General features: G+C 40.9%; 2 protein-coding genes and 1 pseudogene across 4 annotated transcripts in view; 1 reads left to right on the top strand and 2 right to left on the bottom strand.

Moving 5' to 3' along the window:
- The window catches only part of LOC134217799 (uncharacterized), a 394,237-nt gene extending 387,186 nt beyond the window's left edge, over window positions 1-7,051 (top strand). For 2 of the 3 annotated variants that reach the window (XM_062696616.1, XM_062696615.1), the window contains 4 exons: window positions 5,038-5,460; window positions 5,597-5,965; window positions 6,022-6,276; window positions 6,343-7,051. In XM_062696616.1, the coding sequence (XP_062552600.1) occupies window positions 5,426-5,460; window positions 5,597-5,965; window positions 6,022-6,276; window positions 6,343-6,616 (933 nt within the window). In that variant the 5' untranslated portion in view covers window positions 5,038-5,425 and the 3' untranslated portion in view covers window positions 6,617-7,051. The remainder of the gene's footprint in view (window positions 1-5,037; window positions 5,461-5,596; window positions 5,966-6,021; window positions 6,277-6,342) is intronic. The other variant, XM_062696617.1, reaches the window with a different exon arrangement.
- Window positions 3,358-13,913, bottom strand: LOC134217801 (uncharacterized; annotated as a pseudogene).
- A 5,052-nt stretch (window positions 13,914-18,965) lies between these two features.
- On the bottom strand, window positions 18,966-22,216 carry LOC134217780 (protein ecdysoneless). Its single transcript, XM_062696598.1, has 3 exons — window positions 21,792-22,216; window positions 20,841-21,658; window positions 18,966-20,644 (listed from the first exon to the last, which is right to left on the bottom strand). The coding sequence occupies exons 1-3, from the start codon at window positions 22,057-22,059 to the stop codon at window positions 19,682-19,684; spliced, it is 2,049 nt and encodes a 682-aa protein (XP_062552582.1). The 5' UTR covers window positions 22,060-22,216; the 3' UTR covers window positions 18,966-19,681.
- Window positions 22,217-23,432: the final 1,216 nt, after the last annotated feature.

Genomic DNA, 23,432 nt, shown 5'->3' with positions numbered 1-23,432 from the left:
AACACTTATCAAAAACATTTTATCACTTACTTAAAACATTTTGAAACTTTTGCTATGAAATAGTATCACGTGCCTTAACTACATCTAATCGAAATTATACATTTTGAACACAGATATAATTATTTTTATGAATTTTTTTTTTTACGTTTCACGTCAAGACACTTTATTTTACGCGACATAGTTAATAATGTATTCGGAAAAAGGGGTAGAACGCCTTCCAGATCGAAATACAAACAAACCCCACTCAGCTGTAAAAGCCTGTATATTGTAATATTGCAAAATGTAATCCTATTCACTTTATTTGGAAAAGCAATATACCAATTACATTAGAAAAAAATGTAGAAATTGGGCATATTTTGAGGCATGTTCTTATGAATTATTTGAGACTCTACATTTAACATCACGATTATATAGAATGTAATATCCTAGATTTTTTTTTATATATTCTTTGGTCACCTACTTCAAAAAGCATGAAGATCGGATCGAAACAATTCTCAGGTAATCAGGCTGCAAAGAATTTCTGCTCTTATATGAATTGCGATGTAGATATATGAAGGAATCGTAAATACTACAGGTCTGAGGTCGCAACCATACAAATTGTGCGAAATGATTGAATAAAACATGTGTAAAACTTTGTGTCTTTGCACAATTAGAAATATGTTAATCTTAATAGGAAATTCGTGAATATAAGTAACCAATTCGGTGTATTAGTACGTCCGCAACTGATTGACGAAAATACCTCAGCCGAATCTGGAGATTCAAGCAAAAATAGGACTGGACCAAAAATTAACAAATCCCTATCAATTCTTTAACTGCAAAGGCATACCAGGAAACAAGCTTCAAAAAATGATTCATTGAAAAGAAGTCTTCAAAACGACTCAACTAACTCGAGAATAACGATAACATATCAAATTTGGCAATGATCTAACTTGGAACGAATAGGAATTAAAAAGCTTTGTTCGTCTATAATCTATTTATTTATAAATATAACTCAACTCAGCGTTGCTGCAATATTTGACATTTACAAAGCAAAAGTGTCGATCCCGGACAACGCAGAGTCCATGAGCTAGTTATAGATAAATGCGTGTTGAGTGTACAGAGGATTCTTAATCGTAATGTCCTTTAATCGTGTCTGGTTTGAGCATATTTTATTGTATTTTGTATTTTTGAATAATGCACAAGGTTTTCTAAATCAGCTTTGCAGTTTTTGGATCTTTTTATTAACGTTTTTATGATATGCGGAAAGCTTCAAAAACGTTTAAATAATGGGCCCGTAGGGGAAGGTGGGGAGACTTGATCACCCCCTGTTTTATCGAGAACTAAAGTAGTTTTATAATTAGGAAAGCTTTGATCACCGCGTAGACAAATGACCTTTATGTGGTACACAGATAGAAAAATCCACTGAAATTTACGCTAAAAAGCATGCACATAAATGGAACGCCATTATTAGCGTAATTCCATACGAGATATAGCCTGAATGTATACAATATTCGACGTGAATCGTCAATATTGCATACAAGTTGTAAGCAATCTTGTTGGCAAGAGGACCATTTCAGCGTAGAATAGCGTAAATTTTCGCATGTCAAGTTTTACGGGCTATTTAATTTTCATTATTTTTTTCTGTGTAAGCTATTTTTTTTGGATTGACAACCATATTTATTCTGCAGGGCGGTTTGTATGTTTTGACCTTCCTAAAGTTTTTTTATTGGCCACGCAAAATTTGAACAACTTTTCATAATAATGACCAAATGTTTTCCTTTTATTCACAGCAAGAAGCCGTAAATATGCTTAATCATCTGTACTGATCAAAATGTCAACATTCCATTAAAGTTTTAGGATATTTGGATTTGCCTGGTTTGGATTGGATTGCCTCAATATGGGGACACTTGATCCCCCATTAGTCAGCAATACAAAAATTTGGCGAAAAAATTAAAAAAAAAAATGTAAGTCTGTTCTCAAGCTTCTAATTGTTTGTACATTTGACAGATTTCATGAAGGGTTCTTCTTCTTATTGGCATTACATCCCCCACTGGGACAGAGCCGCCTCGCAGCTTAGTGTTCATTATGCACTTCCACAGTTATTAACTGCGAGGTTTCTAAGCCAAGTTACCATTTTTGCATTCGTACATCATGAGGCTAACACGATGATACGTTTATGCCCAGGGGAAGTCGAGACAATTTCCAAACCAAAAATTGCCTAGACCGCCGGGAATCGAACCCAGCCACCCTCAGCATGGTCTTGCTTTGTAGTCGCGCGTCTTACCGCACGGCTAAGGAGGGCCCACTGATGAAGGGTTGGCAGGAAAAATTATTTGTTGCGTAGATATCGTGGAAAGAAGATCAAGATAGAGAACGATAAAATGTTCGCTTCCTGCAAGAATTACATCAGCACGTATTAGCATGTTTTTTTCCCGGTCGCTCTGTGGAAACGAATCTTGTCAGTTTTACTTAGTTTTGCATGGATGCCGTTTACACCGATCACAAATCTGCTTTTGACAAAGTTAACCATGACCTGCTGCTTGCAAAACTAGAAAAAATGGGCTATTGTTTTGCTTTATGCACCTGGCTCCGATCTTATCTGGTTGGACGCCAAATGTCGGTCAATATTGGAAATAATTCATCCGACTATTTCTCGAACCTTTCTGGAGTACCATAAGCTAGCACCCTTGGACCAATGCTATTTTCGCATTTCATAAACGACGTAACCCTTATTTTGCGACGTGGAGGTATGCTGCTGTTGTATGCCGATGACCTGCATGTAGTTGTTTGAGGCCTCACTGACTGCTATGAACTACAGAACCTTCTTGAAATCTTCCGCTGGTGTTCTCGGAATATGATGATCTTTTTTTTTGAGCAAGGGTAAACGGAAATCTGCACCCAGACACCTGAGGAGGTTAACTCAGGTAGTGTGGAGATGGTTGTGTTATGTAACTCTTCCGACCCACTAAAACCAAAACCCTTTCGCCAGTCCGTACCCCCGGCCCGTGCATGAACCGCAATGACCTCTATATCTGCATACGGAGGTTCCCGCAGCCCACCCACATGTTGGTTGTCGGGGTGAGCAAAGTGTTCACTGCATGACAGGTGCCCTTACTGCATTCGTTGGTTTTGTTCAAGACGCCACCACCGCTGCAGTTTCGACATAATCTGTTGAGATGCTGTGTTCACCGCATTCCATATAACTTCCTCCCGGCACATCCTCTCGACGAGGATGTCCGGGGTTGTATCCATACCGCTAACAAGCAGCATGGCATTGCGTTCTACCTCGAATCGCGGGCATGCGAACATCACATGCTCTGCCGACTCTACCTCACCATGTGATGATGATTATAAGATGATGATTATGATTATTATGATGATTCTAAGCATTCCTAAGTGCTGTGTCATAAGTTTCCGACGAACGACTAATTTCATCCAGTTTGATTACAGTATTGCTGGTTCTCCACTTCAACGGGTGGATCATGTAAAGAACCTATGAGTTATTTAGAATGAAAAGCTTACATACCTATACCCGCCACTTCTCAAATACCATCGATAAAGCCAATCGCCCGCTTGGGTTCATGTTCAAAATCTCCAATGAGTTTCAAGATCCGTTGTGTTTCTCGTTGCGTTGCACTGCTCTCTGGTACGCTCAATACTAGAGTTTGCATGTGCTGTTTGGAATCCCTACCAGGCTGTATGGAGTGAGCGGTTCGAATCTGTCCAAAGAAGATATGCTTTGCACCACCTTCCATGGAATGACCCGTTGAAGTTGCCTGACTACGCTGATCGCTATCGTCTACTCATATTGGATACTCTAGCCAAGGGGAGGAATGTCGCTCAGTGTGTTTTATTGCCAAGATTTTAACATCCGAATACGATGCTCCTGCGTTGCTGTCGAGAATTAGTTTATACGCACCTGTCCGAACGCTTCGAGCACGAGCGCTGCTACACGAGGCGAGGTGCCACAAGCAACTAACTATGCTAAAAGTTCCATTGTCGCCATTATTCATCGATTCAACGAAGTGCCCGAAGAATTTGATTTCCACATTTCAACATCCAGATTTCGCTGTCGTTTGCTTAGCCGTATGTAATGTTTGACCACCACTAGATTCAAGAATTTCATGTAGACAGCACAGACCGATGAATAAATTACAAATACAAATACAAATAACATTCCCCAAATTTCAAAATTGCATGTGCTGTCGAATTAAATAACAAAAATCGTAACACTTATTTAAACTTTTCCAAAAAAATCATGGTCAAAATACTACTTTTAAAAAGAGCAAGGCAGCTTAATTGCCAGATGGATTAATCAGAGTTATTAAATATCATATTTCCTAAAATTATGTGGAAGTTACTCAGATGCGTATAACATGAGATGAATGTTGAAGTCACGTAGCGTTGCGTTGCGTTGCGTTGCGTTGCGTTGTAACGGAGTATTTCGTAGATTGCATACTGATAGCTGTCATGTATATTCTTTATCTTTCTTACCCCAACTGCTTATGGATTACTATTTGGGAATTAATAGCAACCCAATTGGAGGTCCAAAATGATAAAGCATGAAAGCTACCATTGCTGGCCACGCCCATCTTCTCCGTTACTAGGGAAGGGAAGGAAATGATGATATGACATCTACTTAAAGAGAGGCCAGCGACTCACCGACGCCCTCATAGATGTCAAGGAGTTGGATGGTTGGAATGGAATATAGTTTAGGAGTATCATCATAAGCAAATGATATGATAAGAATGTTGAAGTCACGTAGCTACGACAAACTAAAGATGGTTTCACCGAAACACGTATCTGTAGAGAAATAATCAAGAAGTGAAATTAGATGGAATAGTAAACTAATTCGTACTATGGCAGATTACAATATCTCGAGAAATAAAAATGCTTATTCCATTTATATAACTTTTCAAGCGAATTTAATTCACCATTATGTAAAACCAATTATAGACCGGCTGAAAATTACCCCTTACTATGAAACGTCTGCTGGAGAAGACAACGAATCAAGCTATCATACTATATAATTCCTTCTTCTTTCAATTTCACTTTCAGGTTCATCCAGTTATCGAAACCCTCAATTTTGACTCATTAAGATCATCAACCGCCGAAGCAATCTCGTTTCTCCACCCATCAAAAGCAAATCTACTGGAAGTTTAGACCTCAAGGTAGCGAGGCACGCGCGTGGGACTATGTGAATGAACCAACCTTCTCTAAAAAAAAACACCATTTCGATCCGGTGTCCGCGATCACGAAAAAGCATTGATCATGATCATGAAGATCGGAACTGCGAATAGTTGAACGATCAAAAAACATCACCAGCCAAGGAGAACCGTCCGACCGAGTCCGCAACCGTATAATTACTTGCGTTTAACGGCCATCATCTCCCACCGACACTGCCTACCACCCGCAGCCGGTTCCCAGCAAAAACTACTCCGAAAAAATGTTGAAAAACATCCACGAGCGAACGGTTAAAAAGTGAGTTTGCATCTTTTCGCTCTCAATGAGGCGCGCGCCGGATACATTTGTGGGAGGGCCATTTACACTCCTATTGAAAGCGAAAGCAATGCTCAATTCCGCCCACTCAATCGTTTTTTGTTTGTAATTTTTTCAGGGTTAAGGGCAATCACTACGTTGCCAGCCATGGTGGTCGCGATACCGTCGATCTACCGTACGCTCAAGCCAACCGGGGCTATTCCACCGACGGTGAGGATAGCCAACGGGCGCCATCTGATCGCACTGTCTCGGAATACACGGTAGCCAATGAACGAGCAACGCCCCCAACTGCGCCTTCGCGCAAATCCCGCTCGGATACCAAGTACCAGCAGAATGGAACCACCAACGGAGGTCCCCGACCCCTCTCTAGTCCACCGACCCGTGCCCCACCAAGAGCGCCGTCAGCCTTGAGTTACGATCATGGCGGTGAAACCGGAAGCGATATCTACGTTACATCGGCAGCCTACAAAGCTCCCTCGGAAATAAGGTAATCTCTGTACAAATACGAGTAATATTCCAATTCCGTATATCTTCAACTTTTAGTCGCTACAGTGCCCACCGGAATCATCATAACACCTCACGGGGTCCCCGCAGCGTTTACAGTGTGGCCAGCACGGCAAAGACTGGTCGTAGCTCGCGGCGCCATGGTGCCAAGGTTGAAGCCATGTCTGCCCCGAATCCGTTCTGCCCGAACGTAAAAGGCGTCTGCTGCCTCATGCTTCTACTGAACCTGGGACTAATTCTGGTCACGCTGGGCTTCGTGATAGTGATGCAATTCACGGAGCCACTGTTTGTATGGTAGGTTGGCTGACATTTGTGAGGCCGACATGTGTTTGATTTTGATCTCTTAACTTCAATCCGCAGGATATTGGGCGTGGTGTTCCTGGTGTTTGGATTCGCAACGCTGATCGGCAGCATGATTTATTGTGTGATCGTGTGTCGGGATGCGAAAACTCCGGAACAGCTACGCAACGAGGACCTCTACTGGACCAAGCACTGGCAGAAAAGCATCGGTTATACGCCGCACGAGATTGATTACAAAACCGATCGGTTCGATGAGCGTGATCGGTACTCGGATCGATTCTCGGTAGGAAAAATGAGCGGGAAGTACTCCGATCGAGAAATTACCCGATATTAGGGCAGGGAAAACCAAGAGCAGATGCAATAATTCGACGAAATTCGAAATGACTATAAATAAAAGTTATAACCAGTGTAACTGAAACGAATGTTACTAATAAGATTTAATTTAAACGATTTCGCTAGCTAAGTTTATTGACGAACCTAATTTTTTTAAAAGCAAGAAACAGTCTTTAGAGTAACGATTTCCACAAAAGCGTCGACCGCGAGGTGGATTATTTTAAACTAAGTAAACAAATACGAAAACCCAGCAATATAATTTAAAACAAAAAGAGACAACCAATTAAACAATGCATGATTGAAGTTAAAGAATAATGGTTTTAAATTTTGTAACAAATGATTAATGTACATATTAATGTAAAATGGATAAAAAAATGCAACTATAACATATTTTTATGTAACAGAAACAAAAAGATGAATAAAAGTTTATTCTCAACTGTTTTTTTTTATTTTGTTTGATATCACTACACTACACACTTTAGCTGTCTCGGCTTTGACTGCATTTCTCATTTAGATAACCCAAAGAGTACGTAAAAGGCCTTTGAATCGATTAGTGTCATGTTCTGGAGATCAACCAACAGCCCGAAGTGGGCCAAAAATTCGGCTCCGATCAAAGCATGGCTCCAAGTTAACTTCCTCCTTTTTTTTCCCTTGTCGGGTATTTTTTATCACTGCGACCATTTTTTTGATCTATTGTAATATATTCCCCTTTTTTCTAGCTATGTCACTATGGCGTATCGCTATTGGGAGTGATCGCCATTGTTTGACTAACAGCTTCTCCCCAACACGGCTCAGCTTTTCGAATGAAATGCACCACCGAATTGGGATTTGTTCTACCAAGCTCAAGTGGTTCTATAAGCCCCTTGGTGAAGAACTTTTGTCTTGTTCGAAAAATTGCCGGACAACGGCATAACAGATGCTCCGAGTCTTCTTTTTCTATGTCACACAAGCGACATTGATCATTTTGAAGTTTCCCTTTAAGCTTCAAATGATATCGACTCGAACAATGACCTGTAATGAGACCCGTATAATTGCTTAGGTCTCTTTTAGATAATTCTAAGATGTTGCGAGTCATGGAAACATTTGGAGTGATAAAGCGTTTCGATTGCCTGGCATTAGATGCGTTCCTAAAATTGGTTTCTATTTTCATAGATTCCCATACCTTCAGCTCCATACGAAGAAAAGAAGTTGGTAAGCTGCAAAAAGGTTCCGGTCCTGTAAACCGACTTGATGATCCGAGTCTCGCCAGCATATCGGCTTTTTCATTATCATTTATTCCACAGTGTCCTGGAACCCAATATAGATTGACTTGGTTCCGACAAGACAATTTTTGGAGGGACTGAATGCATTCCCAAACTTGTTTTGAAGTGCATGTTGCCGACTTTAGAGCATTCAAAGCTGCTTGGCTGTCGGACATTATGCAAATATTTGAGTGTCTGTAGTTCCTAAGCAAACATATTACAGAACACTCTAGAATTGCGTGAACTTCCGCTTGGAATACGGATGGCCAACTGCCCATGGGAATCGATATGTCTATCCCAGGGCCAGTAACTCCTGCTCCCACTTGGAGATCGATATCCCAGGGCCGAAGATTCCTGCTCCCGTTTTTGTTCCTATTTTTGAGCCATCTGTGTAGAATTTTATGGAACCGTCCCGAACAGTGGGACCTCCGACTTCCCAGTCCATACGTGATGGCTCACGTATGTAATAAGGAATGTCATAGTTCTCCACAGGTTTCATCCAGTCTCCACTCATATTCATCACTGGCCCATATTGAAAATTTTGTGAGATACTCAAGTGGCCCACTAAATCGCCTGACTTGAATAACTTCAATTGTTTAAGTTTTTGCATATTCTTTTCCGCTTCTAACTGCACGAATTCATACAATGGTAGCAGATTTAGAATGGCAACTAACGATTTGGAAGGGGTGCTACGCATCGCTCCCGTTATAGCAATGGACACTAACCTTTGCAGTTTTGTCAGCTTCTTCTGTACAGTAGCCTCTTTTGTTTTTGGTCACCATACAAGAGCAGCATATGTCAGTTTTGGACGAATAATGGAAGTCTTAAGCCCCATTTTCTTCCAAATGTTTTAGAGCATATCCAGAAGGCACTAGTTGCCTTTCCGATCGCACACTCAATATGAGCATTCCAGTTTAGTTTAGAATCCAGAATGACTCCCAGGTATTTGACCTGTTCACTAAGCTGAATTTCTAATCCTCCAAGCTTTAGAGCTTTCAGATCAAGTTTCCTTTTCCTAGTGAATGGTACAATTACAATTTTTACAACTTCCCAATAGTCGGTCTAAACTCCTCCTCTTGGCCAACTTGAGCGTTCAAATCTTCTATGATGACTTTGACGTCATGACTTGGGCAACTGTCGTACTCACAATCCAGCTTCGCGTAAAATGCGTCCTTATCATCATCAGTGCTTCCGGAGTGTGGGCTATGGACGTTGATTATGCTGAAGTTGAAGAACCGGCCTTTGATCCTCAACCTGCACATTCTCTCGTTGATCGGCCACCACCCCATCACGCGCCTTTGCATGTCGCCCATCACTATGAAAGCTGTTCCCAGCTCGTGTGTGTTGCCGCAGCTCTGGTAGATGGCATGATTGCATCTAAACGTTAGCGTTCCAACAAACCTCCTGCAGAGCTACGATGCCAAATCCACGGTCCTTGAGCACATCGGCGAGTATGCGTGTGCTCCCGATGAAGTTGAGATATTTGCAGTTCCACGAACCGAGTGTCCAATCGCTAGTTCCCTTTCGCCGATGGTTCCGGTCCGTACTCTCTTGTTGATTGTTCGTTGCGTATGTTTTTTTTAAAGGCTGGCTTGCAGGGCCTGACACCAAACCCCCTAAATTTCCGGAGGCCAGCACCACGGGAAGGTAGCGATAGGAGTTGCTGGGTAAGAGGCTAAGGACCGCGAGGTGGGGTCTATTTTATTCCTTCAGGTACGCGAAGTATCAATGGTACGCTTTACCCAGCATTTGTCGTGTTGGGGCATACGTTGGAGAAAAAGCACGAGATTTGTGATCCAAAAAGACTTTCAATGCGGGTTTGGGGCAAAAGTGCAAACCAGTAGAAAAGGTGATCCTTGATGTCCTTGTACTTGTCCGCCTGCGGTGGGCTTGACACCAGGTCGGCTTTACGGCTGGGATTAACTGGGCCTCAGCTTAGGCAAACCGCATTACCAAATCTGTTTTCCAAAACTCCGGTAGTTTTACCTTAACTGTGCGGCTGATTCGCAGCTGCGGCTGCTTGTTGTGAGTTGACCGCTGCATTGTCCGGATTCATATCGATTTGAGGTATAGATAGTAGAATCTATAGATGAGCGAAAGCATGGCTGAGTCGATTTTTTTGCCCGTGCACACGCGCATGTGACGTCACAGCCCTTAACGTTTCCATTGAAATCGTGACGTCATGCTCGTTTGGAGACACGTTTGACAGTTCGTTTGGAGACAGAGGATTTATCTTCGCTCATCTATATATTCCACTATCTATAATTTGAGGTTAGGACTCCGCGGCCAATGAGAATCACCATACACGAAAGGCACGCACACAAAATATGGATTTCCATACCTTAGTATCTATTTTCATTGCTCCGCGGTAACAGAAAAAAGCCAGCGTCACAGCGTCATAGAGTAACGTAAAGAGTGAAGCTCTCTTCTTTATTCTGGTTGAGCTGTCATGCCGACAAGTCGAAGTGGAGGGCTGAGTAACGAAGACTATATTGCCCTGTGATTAGTTTTAACGTCACTTTGGACACATTTATGGTGGGAAACGGACATAAGGTTTAACAGTTCTGTACGATTCAAATTGATTTTATTTACAGATCGATTTTGATTTCTTTCAAGAATTCCACTACCTTTTTGAAACCCAAGCAACCAAATATTCGGATAAGAGGGGATGTTTTGGCTTAATCAGCTCGTATTTTAAGTAATTTTTTTGTACTTTGAAGTTCCGTTAAGGTGCTTGGAACTCAATGTGAACCAAAAGTGAACCAATTAGTTCGGTTAGGAACAAATTTAAGTAAAATCTGAACTTTTGGTTGCTTGGGAAGTATCGATAGCTCTAGTTTAGAACAATTCAAGCAAAGACCTACACACTTAATCAGCATTTCAATGTTCGGTATTTTGTTTACCGAGTTTAAACTGCAAAATTTCTTTTTTACTGAAATACTAGTTTTTTAGTGGACCATCAATGATTTTCAGTTATAAATTCTCGAGTTTCGATAAAAAACTATGTTGATTATTTTGACGTTTACTTATTTTTACTGAACAAATCATTAAATCTCTAAATTGCTGAACAGCACAAAAAGTCGGTACAGATCTATGCTGCACCACCAGTGAAAAATGAATATTTACCGACTAGCCATTAAAAAAATGCTGAACGCTGAACGTAGAGGCCCTCGATGTTGTTTTCGTGATTATTTTTCTCCGGTTGGGCTACCATTTTGGAAATTATTTCCGTCGTGCTGGTTGGAAACGCGTTTCCAAAAGTGAACTTGCAGCCGCAGATCGGATAGCTGTGTAAAACAAGTGAAATGCAACATGAGAACCGCGGTGCTTCCTACCTCTGGAACCCGTTTTTTAAAGAAATTATCATGGAGAATAGCCTCCCAAATGTTCGTAACAACTTGCGAAAAATGTCTTCTACGGTAGGGTAGACGTACTATATTTCGCCCCCCTAAAACGTTATTATGCCAAGCATATGTTTTATATAGAGTTACAAGCTCTTTTTAATGAATTTACTTGACTATTTCCGTCAAAAATCTTTTAATCCTCGAGAATCATAGTTAAAATTTCTTCAAAATATTGAAACAATTAAATAGTTTACGTTTATTACGAATCAATGCATGTTTTAGTTTTCGACCCCTCAAATTTAATTTTCGCCCCTTTTTTGCTCTATCATTTCGCCCCCTATCCAAAAGCGTACATTCAATTACATTAAACCATGTTACCATGTTACCATATTGAAATTAGCCTTACAACACCCAGGAGTGGTCACAAAGTACTAAAATATAATTTCTAAAATACATATAAATGTCTATAACGGACTTATCTGAAATCAAAAAGACGAAAGGAAGGATTGATATCATTCAAGGTGGAAAAAATACAATCAATTTAGATAGGCATTTTTTGTCCAGGACAAAAAAATCTTGAGATGAAAAATAATATCTAGACCAACATACGAAAAGGGCGTAACAGCCAAAATTTAATCCTTCTGATTCTTCATCCACATATATAGCTTTGTATGTAGACGAAGAATCAGAAGGAATAAATTTTGGCTGGTACGCCCTTTTCAAATGTTGGTCTAGATATATACATATACATAAATAATAGATATGCCGGTTCCAACTTTTATTAAAAATCCAAAAATAAAAAATTCAATTCTTCAGCTTGTTAGCCAGTTCAAACAACAATACGTTTTGGTTTGTGTTTTCTTTTCGGTTCTTTTTCTTGATTTTCTTTCTGCTTTCTCCCCTTCGCTTTTAGTAATTTCAGTTTTGCCTTCTCCTCTTTTTCCTGCTCAAGGGCTTTCTTGCGCTCTTCTCTTTTCGTTCTTCTATTCTGTTTCTCTGCCTCCACACGATTTTTCTCGACCTCTTTTTGCTTGAACTCTTCGATGAACTCATCAGATGTAAGAACATGATATCTCTTCGATTTGTACTCCCTCTTAGCTGTTCGTTGAGGTGTGGGTGGTACATTCAAAAAATCTTTTAAAGGTCTCACCGATGTTCCTGGCATTTCCTCGCCAGATGCAACAGTCTCATTTCGCATCACGGGGTTATCTGCCTCATATGTTGAAATGCTCAATTCTCCTTGCACTTCTGTGGATACAAGGGTGACTTCGGTTGTTGAGGTATAATCAAAGTTACAGAAAATCTCATCTTGATTCGATTTCGTTGTAACCGATTCAATGATATCCGGAAAGCTGGATTGCAAAGTGGTGTAAATGCTATGTAGAGTTTTTTCGTCGTCGTTATCAAAGCACACGAAATCACTTTTGAATTTTTTAATTTTGTCGCTCCCAATATGTTCCGCACACTTTTCGATGGCCCTTTTCGCCACTAGTAGGTCGTTTCCGTTCGAGTTTCCATCATCATGTGGGTCTTGGATTTCCGGAGTTTCTACCAATGGAACCGTACTCTTTCCCAAGCACTTGTCGAAATTGATTGCTTCGTAATTCCATGGGAATAGTCCTGAAGCTCTGAATCCGTTCTTAATAGACTTCACTGTCAGTGATTCACGCAAACAATCTTGTAGAATTGATGCAAAGTTTTGGGTTGTCACTGCGGCATTTGGATTATTCCGTCAAAAATGCTGAAAATCACCGGCTTCTTTACTTGATTTCGTTCCAGATGCGGGTTTAGAACGTTCCTTATGTAACTACGAAAGACATCAGCAGTCATCCATCCATTGTCGGATTTCGCTATACCCCACTTAGGCGGAACACCATCAGCTACCGACTTTGGAATAGTTTTATAGGGGTAGATTATAGTGGGTGGGATTGTTTCGCCAGAAGCGAAGAAGGAAAACATGGTGGTGATATTTACTTTACTGGAATTCCTTTCAATATCGTAAACATTCCGGCTGCCGCGTAGAGCAAAAACGAATTTGCTTTTTGGGTTTAGCTGGAAAGACGTCTCATCCCCGTTTATAATCCGGCTCGGATCCTGCAAAATGTCGAGGAAGTTCTGTGATGCTAGATATGATTCGATTTTGCGGAACCATGATAATATGTCGGAAGACGACACCTTTGCGCTAGCATTGGTTATGAACTCCGGAGTCCTCAGAGTGATTTTCGCATGACGTCTCATAAAAAGCTGCAGCCATGTACGTCCTGTTATGGAAGGCAACTATGAATGATAACCATGGTTACATGATTTCAAGAGTACACCTACCAGGTCTGTTATTCACCAATCGATTTTCGCGATTATTAGCGTCCAGACGCTGTCCAATATCCAATTGTTCGTGATCGGGTATCCGCGATCTTGCATGTCGAAAATCCACGAAAATCCACTGCTAGTAGCGCTGTGTCTGGGCCAGCACGGATCTGCTTCTGGTTTTTCTTCTTAAGACGAGATCGAATGGTAGAGCGTGGAATTCCGAAATGCTTTGCTGCCGTTCTTATACTCATTTCGTGATTTTGTACCTTCAAAACGGCGGTGTAGAGCACCTCCGGTGTGTAGCACTCGCCATACTTTTTCGGTCTCTGAAATCAGAAAAATTGATAAATCACCTCTCTCGATGACCATAATCCTGGTTATTCAAGATATTTACCTTGATATCCATTTGATGATAGGGGAATAACAACCGTACTGCAGAACTTTCTTGATGGGAGTAAATATTGTGGCAATTCTGACAGTTTTGTAAACGGGGGCGAAAATTAAAGCCATCAAAACAAAAAGAATCGAATATGGACTTTCGCCAGAGGGCGAAAATTAAATACGTGTAAAAAATTGCTTTAATTTTCGCCACTTCTAAAAACGGATAAAAATCAAATAAAATGGTAGAATTAACGGCATTATACCTTTGGTATGAATTTCTGCCATGTTCTAAATCATTATTATGAAATATTCTGAATGCATATCACAGCTTGAATGCGTAAATCTCAGTGTTAAAAAATTCGCGCCGTTTTCATAAAATAGAAAATTACACACAGAACGGGCATGACTATTTTCAAAATGTGCAATTATTAGGAAGCATTACTTTTTCAAAGAATCCTGTATACGCCAACTTAATAGCCTTTGTAGCTCTTCAATTTATTCATCCATCAAAAAGGCCTGCTGTAAACATAATAGAATAATCAATAAATGTTCTATAAGGGGGGCGAAGATTGGGGAGGGGGCGAAGAATAGTGCTTCTACCCTATGCTATCGGTGATAAATGAGCTAAGGATGGCTAAGAATGATGACGGTGTGTTGTGATTTGTCGGTGTGCTAAGGATAATGAGTGACAAATTTTCTCTTTTAGTTTAGGATTCAATCCCTGTCTGATAATTAATAAATTATAACTCGTTATAACCCGCCCAAGTCTTCATTTCTCATTTAATATAGCCTATTCAGATTACAATAATTTACAAGGAATTTGACGTGAAAATTAACAATAAGATGAGTGAAATTTGGCAGCAAGATACTCTTTCTCATGTCTATAAGGCCTTATAAATGATCGTAATCTGAATAGGCTATTATATTTCATGCAAAGGTACATTGATTTAATACACTTTCCAATGGGTAAAATATTTTCATAGAAAACAAATTTCCATTTACTGACTAACTCAGTTATGTTCATATAAACAAACAACCTTCATTACCGAATTTAATGTTTATTTGACACTTCTCGCTTATGCTGAGAACTCGGTAATGTAAAATATTGCTGTTGAAATTACTGGGTTATCCGTAGTCCAAAAACTCATTAAAACTTTACCGACTCCGGTAAAATAAAGTAGCTGTATAGACAAATGACCTTTATGTGGTGAGTTATTTTTTGGATTGACAACCTTATTTATTCTGCAGGGCGGTTTGTATGTTTTGACCTTTCAAAAGATTTTTTTATTGGCCAACTTTGAACGACTTTTCATAACAATGACCAAATGCTTTCATTTTTTCCATTTTTTCACAGCACAAATCCATAAATCTAGAGTGCTTTGAAAATAGGTCGTATGTGCAAAAGAGAGTCTCTCTTTGAATCTATTTTCTTTCGTTTATTAGGGGGAATGACGGCTTTGGCAGGTTTTGTTCTATTATTGTCAGGGGTTTTTTTTATGACTGATTATGCTCAAATTTGGCCTAAACATTCTTTGCATATCAAAGAATGTTGTGGCCAAATTTCATAAAATTTGGTCGACAAAAACCCCCCTGCCAATAATAGAACAAAACCTGCCAAAGCCGTCTTTTCCCCTACAAAATTATACAAAAGTTTACTTCGAATTTCTTGGCAGATATCCAAAGACAAATGCTATCATGCTGAAGTGGAAATGTAGCAAAACTAGCCGATATATTAGCAAAAGAGAGCGTGATCAAAGAGAATCTCTCTTTTGCACATACGACCTATCCTCAAAGCAATCTAGAAATAAGCTGAATGATCTGTACTAATGAAAATGTCAACATTCCATCAAAGTTTTAGGATATTTGGATGTGAAGTTATTGCCTCAATATGGGACACTTCATTAGTCACCCAGAACAATTAACCCTTAAATGCGCAATGTTGTTTTAAAACAACAAACCGAAAATACGTTTAATGTTAATAATTTCAATGGTTATTTACGTTAAAAATATTTCCAACGATTTCTGAAAAAATCGCCTTGCGCCTTTAAGGGTTAACTGCCGGAAATGCTATAGTTACTGTCATAAGACGAGTTTATTTCGACATCAACTGTAAGGTCGTCTTCAGTGTCTCGTACTTGACTCGACTTAAATGGAATTGTACTAAACTCGTCTTATGACAGTGAAAACATTCCACTAAAAAAGAGCCTCATAATTTTCTTGCTATGGTTTTTTTTACTCTGATTTTCAAATTTTGAACTGAAAACTTTTTTACACGGAACGCATTTCCCGTGTAAAAAAAGAATCGAGTGTATAATCCACATTTAGGCGAATAGAGCTACAGGCGCAACTTGGTTTACCAGTTTATTCTTACCGCAAATATCTGTATATCAGGTTAAAGAAAATAGTATTGTAAAGCTGTATTTGTTGAACTCGTAATAAAAAAATGTGTCCTTATTCGTGGCAATCGGGTGAATATTATAGTCTATGACGAAAGGATAAGTAACCGCCGTTATTAAACAAGATTACCATCTACATATTACTAAAAATAATTTAAAGATAAAAGTGAAGGTTATATACCTACCTGGATACCTGGTTGGCTACAGCGTCGATACACCTATGCCTGGCGTATTGTAGAGCTCCATAATCGTCGGTCTTGGGCGATGTTCCTCCAGTTTCCCCGAACGTTCAGGGTCCCCAGGTCCGATTCCACCGCGTGCAGCCAGCGTGTTCGTGGCCTTCCACGAAGTCGTCGGCCCCTATCTGGTTCTCTGTTGAATATTGTTTTCGCTATTCTTTCTTCCAACATTCGCACTAAGTGACCAGCCCACTGAAGTCTGTCGTATTTTATACGATTCACAATATTTTCTTCTTTGTATACTTGATACAGCTCATGATTCTACGCCACACACCATTTTCTAGTTTCCCTCCGAGTATTGAACGAAGTACTTTTTGTTCGAAAATCCCGAAAGCTCTCCGGTCCGCCTCTTTTAATGTCCATGCTTTATGTACATAAAGGGCCACTGGTAGAATCAGAGTTTTGTATAGAGAAAATTTCGTTTCCGTCTGCATGTTGCGGGATCTAAGCTGGTTACGTAATCCGTAGAAGGCCCTATTCGCAGCAGCAATACGTCTTTTCCCTTCACGGGAAACGTCATTGTCACATGTCACAAGCGTTCCAAGGTAAACAAATTCTTCAACAACTTCAAACACATCCCCATCAAGCACTACCTCTGCACCAACACCACTAGGTCTTCCGTATTCCCCTATTTCTACCTGCCACCATGTACTTTGTATTGGTAGAGTTAATGGTTAAGCCTATCCTCGCCGTCTCCCTCTTCAGTGGGACAAAAGCCTCCACTACTGCTCTGCTATCCATCCAGCTTTCCACGCTCGGTAATGGCGACTTATCGGTGGGTAAAAATCAATTGGTCACTGTACTGTTTGACACTAGCTGGAGGAAAGCCCACTGGTATTCCTGGGTGAGGGGAAGGGAAAAAGGCCTTTTCGGCAGTGAGTTTTCCTCCAGCTAGTGTCAAACAGTACAGTGACCGATTGATTTTTGCACACCGACAAACCGCCATTACCGAGCGTGGAAAGCTGGATTCCAATAAGGTCGGTGTCGTCCGCTAATCTCAGGAGCATATGCAACCGCATATGCACGCCAGATCTCATATTTTCTGAATAATGTGGTGGATGGATTGATGCAGCTGCTCACCTCCGTGTTTGAGAAGCTCGACCGGGATCTTGTCCTTCCCAGCAGCTTTACTGTTTTTCAGCTCGTTTAGAGCCTTCTTAACCTCGTCCAGCGTTGGTGGTTCCACAGCTTGACGGTCGCCCATGTCCATCCTGCTCCTTAATACACCTTCATTTTCACCGTTCAACAAATCTTCGAAGTGCTCCTTCCACCTGGCTGCCACCATAGTTTTGTCTGTCATCAAATTCCCCTCTCGGTTATAGGAAGGTTATACTCACCTTACATTTTTTGCATGCGTGCCCTCATGAATTTCTGATGAGGTTCAGTCAATTAGGAGTCTAGCTTATCGAAAAACACCTTTTTTGGAAGTTCGATATCCTGTCCACTATCGCCACTAACCAGATACTTCCTCATGATTTTTTTTGATAATTTCCGGATACAAGTTTCTGAATAGTTTCCCATCGGCCGAAATTGAAACTTCGTACATTTTAAGCTTATGTACTTGAACTCTTGACCCGTATGCTTGAGTTAATAAGATTCACATTTTGTTATACCTTTTATTTCTTTCTTCAATTCTTCAAGTTGATGAATTAAATAAACTCTATAAACAATTTGGTTTGTGTCCAGCTAGGTTTAAATGACTGGTGCAAAAATTTGACGCACGAGAAAACACAATGTGTCATGTCCTATTCAACGCAAGGCACACTTCGATTCCTCGTGTTTGGAATGTTTCTTGAGTGGCTCTAATATCAACAAGAAAAGAACTTTTTTTTTTATTTGGACAATTACTAATATTCCGGGGTCATATGGTGGAGGCCCTTTTAATATTTTTGTTACAGACGACCGGCATTTGAAGAAAATGTACATCCATATGAACAAAAAGATGATACTCCCAGCCAACATGGACGGAGTTACAGATACCGGTTGACAGAAAGACGTGGAATCGAACATCTAGGAATTCAAGGACTAGCATCCCTCCGCGGTGCACAATTACCATTCTACTAATAATTCATTTGTCTTGTTTCAGCAAACGCAACTCTTCTCCACTATTTTTTTCCCTTTTCTGTCAAATCTCTTTTCTATTAATGTATCCGACAGATGACGAGTGTTCTGGTTCAGTGTAGTTGCTGTATTTTAGGTACTTGCCAGCACGACTGTGATGACTGGAGGCTTCCTGCTGACTGATGGCAAGTCCGTGTCCCGGGTTGGATGATGTGCTCAAGATAACCGAGCGAGATGATTTTGGGGAATTTCTTTGCCAACCCTGGGTACTGTGGAGAAGAACGTCCAGACGATGAGCGTGTGACGGAACGATCCCGAGTGTCGGATAGTTGGATCGGAAACAAGAACATCTTTCTTCTATTTCGAAATGAAAACGATTCGTTTGTCAACAAGTCTTATTAGAAGACTTTACAAGCAAATCTATTTTACCTACAATATATGGATAAAGTACAAATGCACTGCATTCCTAGTTCGTGATCACCGGTTTAAAATGTCATGTTTTAAATTCTGAAACAGGATAAATCCAACTAACAATATAAAAATAAGCTGCAGTTTTTATGGCCTTCACATATCTTTTAAGATGCTAAATAGTACGTGCTCAAAATACATTCATTTGGCGAATGATTAACTACTGATTGGTCGACAATACTCCCTATGGCTCACTGCCTAAGGTAGAACGTTTAAAATCTATTTTTTCGGCGATTTTAGGATTGCTAATCTTATCACTACGTGAAGCGACATCAGCAATAATTCATCGATCAGGTCTTGTTTGAGTTAAGAATATGAGAAGCATGGATGAACAATCTGCCGAGATTTAGTGCTCTTAAAACGTGAAACCTGGACGCAAATCATTTCCGCGGATAATGGAAAAAAAAGTTCTTAAAATTAGGTACCTATGCTAACTATGGTGAGGTTCAATAGGAAAATAGAAAGTCGTTGCATTCAGAATCGGCAGACACTCTAAAACTAATCATGATATATGTACTTTATATTTTACCTATCTAATTCAATTGATTGCGAATTGCAATGAGGGAAATTCCTAATAAACAAGCTTTTCATTAGCGGGAGAAATATTGAACAACATGGCACGCGCTAGTTCATACGTCTGTTTGTTTCGTGTTCCCTGATTTTGTTTTCGATGGTCCACTGGAAGCCCTCGACAGATGAACACCCATCGAGCCAAGCAGATTTGCGGCCGGCCCCGGACCTCCGATCTGCGACTGGTAACTTTCCATCATGTTCTTCAGCACGTTCACGTCAATGTTGACCGGCTTGAAGCTCTCGATGTCATCAAAGTCGTCCAAATCGGACTGCCGTATGGCATCGCCGTCCTCCCGATTTATTTCGTTTATGTCCGTTTCGAAACTCTTTCCGATCGTTGTATTGGCCAGCTCGCGATCCATTTGGTCCATGTAAGTTTGAAGCTCGTTCTTGGCACCCTTTGTCTTCCGCGATGAAGCCATGTCCTCGATGTTTTGGTCGTAAGCTTCTTCGTCGTAATCGCTCATGTCGGAAGCATCCGAGGAATCCCAACGATCATCCGGAATAACTAGATCTAGCATGTGCTTGACATGGGCACCGAAGGCGTCCGGATCGAAGTCAATCGGTTGATGCAGAGGCGATGGCTGTGGAAGGTTATTCTGCAAGTCTGCTTTGGCCTTACTTTTGGTACGCTTTGGCTTCACTGGGTTGAAAGCTCCCAGATCTAGCTGAGCAGCGGCGGCGTCCTGATCCACTCCATCGAATTCACTCTTCTGTTCGAGAAATTCGTTCACCAGGGTGGTAAATGTCTCGGGATTGGAATTACCATTCAGCGAAAAAAGCTGCCTGCTGCCGTAACGGTCCGTCAGCATTTGGTCAAGTTCCTTGGAAGATATATTCATCCAGCTGTCGTCGTCGGGAACCGGCAGGTTGAGGCCTTGTTGGCGAAGGTCGTCCACGTCGAAGTCGTTCTTTTTTAGAATCGATACGATTTCTTCACCGATTTTAGGTGTAAATCTCATCGAATCGCGATTTTCTTGATAGTATTCTTGGGCTATTTTCAATAGACGAGTGTGTTCCTGTAAAGCACATTAAATTTTTGATTATGTACATAAAAATAAAAAATCAGCTATCAGAAAGTAATGAATTGCGAAGAAAAAAAAACTATGAAATGCATTTAGAGAAGCAATATGAAAATAAAAGTCACAAACATCAATCCTGCACAATAAAAAATATGTCCCGATAACAATTGCAAATGAAATATTCCTTACTGACCTGAGATCCGTCAATGTTATCCTGGAAGTATCCTTTAGCTTTCAGCAATTCAAAATAACTCTGCCATCCTTTGTCCATATCTAGAGCCTGGGACGACTTTGCCTGTGATGCCAAAATTTCAAACCCACAGGCCAGCTTTAAGCCTAACATGTGCGCCTTATGGTTCGAGTCGTTGGCCAACGGTATACTCCAACCGGTCCTCCGATCTGGTAGGTAATTGCTGTGCATCAACATTGCATAAAGACATTTGGTGAAGACGGCACTGGTATAGACGCAGTTCTCCGGCGGAAAGAATCGCATCGCCCGACATGCTTTCAGATCGATGGGATCACGATTGCAGAACGCCAATACAGCAGCTGATATCAGTTGAGGATTTTCCTTTAACGCTGCGGCAACGCCAACGGGAACGTACAGAGTTGCCCGGTGATGATGCTCTTCGATTTTATCCGGAAAATCTTTAATTCTATCGTCGATACATGATTGGATTTCTTCAGCAACGGCCCATTTGGAACGCGTTTCCGATTTCAGCTCCTGTACGACCCGGTCCATCGCAAAAGCCTCTTTCTGGTCCTCTGTTCCAATGAGAAACAGACCTCCGTCGTAAATGAAAACCCGACCCTCGCAACGTTCCGGATTTGCCCAACGAGGCAAATGTTCGGCGGCTTCTATCAGCATAAATTCACCGTCCGAATCGACAACCCGTGCCAGCAAACCGGGGATGCGGCGCGTAAGATGAAACAGCAATGAAACTATGAACCATTCGTCTTGCACGTTATCGCCGTAGTGTGTGATACCGTAAAGATGCAACGGTAGTTGGACTACAAAGAAACGAATGACTTTATGTATTTCATTAAACATTAATCATTCTGCAAAACACCAACTGGCAGCCCTGTAGTTTACTCATGCTGATTGCGACAAAAAAGCAGAACAAAAAAATTAATGAGAAAATACCTGCAGGCACTTCCTGATCGGTACTAGCTTCAATCAGCAGTCGCTGCACGCGATCGCCCTTCCGGATTACGACCTTGAACCCATCTCGATGCCAAATGTAGCGACGGCAATAATCCCGTGCTAGTTTGTTGACCTCTGCCTGTAACTCCTCCAGCTGAGATTCGCAGTTCTCCAGCGACACATCCTTTCGCTCCAACCCGGTCGGAAAGAGCCAATATTCGACGAAATCGTCCTCCCGTACCGACTGCAGAATGTTTTTGCTGGTCATCGCTTTGTTTCCGGTTAAATTTCACTCAAAACCTTCTGCGAGATATTTTGGATTAGCACGCACGAGATGAATCACACAGCCCTTTCGCTTTTAGAATGGATTTTTCCTTCCCGGGCTGATGGCACAAAAGACGACTGTTTTGGTTTTTCTGCTTCTTCATCGCTCTCTTGTTTCTCGGATATTTTTTGCAGCGGCACAGGCAGTTTAGGCTCTGTCTCAATGAATCGCCTGCTTTGAGCGTGCTTACAGCGGCACACTAGGAGTTAACTTTCTGAAATCAGTATGGCGAAAGGCATCTAAGGCTCGATTTCTCAAAAATAAGCACTTTCATCAAAAAAATATTTGGTAGGCATGGTAGCGGACACCTTCCTGCATAATCGGTACCAAATAGTTTTTCATGAAAAGTTTCTTATTTTGAGAAAACCCGCGTTAGATGACTTTCGCCATACAAATTTCTGGCGGTTAACTCTTGCTGGCTGTTTTGCGCATATACTATAGCGCCTGGATGTGACAGCGGCGAGTAGAAAATCAGCCACTGCCAATAATGAATCGACTGCTTTGAGCGTGCTTACAGCGGCACACAATGAGTTAACTTTCTGAAATCAGTATGGCAAAATGCATCTAAAGTTCGATTTCTCAAAATTAAGCACTTTAATCGAAAAAATATTTGGTATGCGTAGTAGCGGACACCATCCCTCATAACCGGTACCAAATAGTTTTTCATGAAAAGTTCCTAATTTTGAGAAAACCAGCATTAGATGTCTTTCGCCATACAAATTTCTGGCGGTTAACTCTTGCTGGCTATTTTGTGCATATACTATAGCGCCTGGATGTGGCTGCGGCGAGTAGAAAATCAGCCACTGCCAATAATGCATTCATTGGATAATTAAACTGAAATTAAACTTAAAAGTCAGAGTGTATGTAATGAATCGACTGCTTTGAGCGTGCTTACAGCGGCACACTAGGAGTTAACTTTCTGAAATCAGTATGGCGAAAGGCATCTAAGGTTCGATTTCTCAAAATTAAGCACTTTAATCGAAAGAATATTTGGTAGGCGTAGTAGCGGACATCATCCCTCATATCCGGTACCAAATAGTTTGTCATGAAAAGTTCCTAATTTTGAGAAAACCAGCGTTAGATGTCTTTCGCTCTTGCTGGCTATTTTGTGCATATACTATAGCGCCTGGATGTGATAGCGGCGAGTAGCAAATCAGCCACTGCCAATAATTCATTAAGAGTGGCGACATGTGCCGCATTTGACAGGGCTCCTGCTCGTTTGGAACGCGATTTTGTATGAGAATGACAGATGAATTTTGTTCCAATTCTGACAGTGTCGCCACTCTTAATTACATACACTCTGTTAAAAGTGACAT

The sequence above is a fragment of the Armigeres subalbatus genome, chromosome 2 (genome assembly GCF_024139115.2).
Source record: "Armigeres subalbatus isolate Guangzhou_Male chromosome 2, GZ_Asu_2, whole genome shotgun sequence".
NCBI classification, from domain to species: Eukaryota; Metazoa; Arthropoda; class Insecta; order Diptera; family Culicidae; genus Armigeres; species Armigeres subalbatus.
This window is presented reverse-complemented; position numbering and strand designations above follow the sequence as displayed.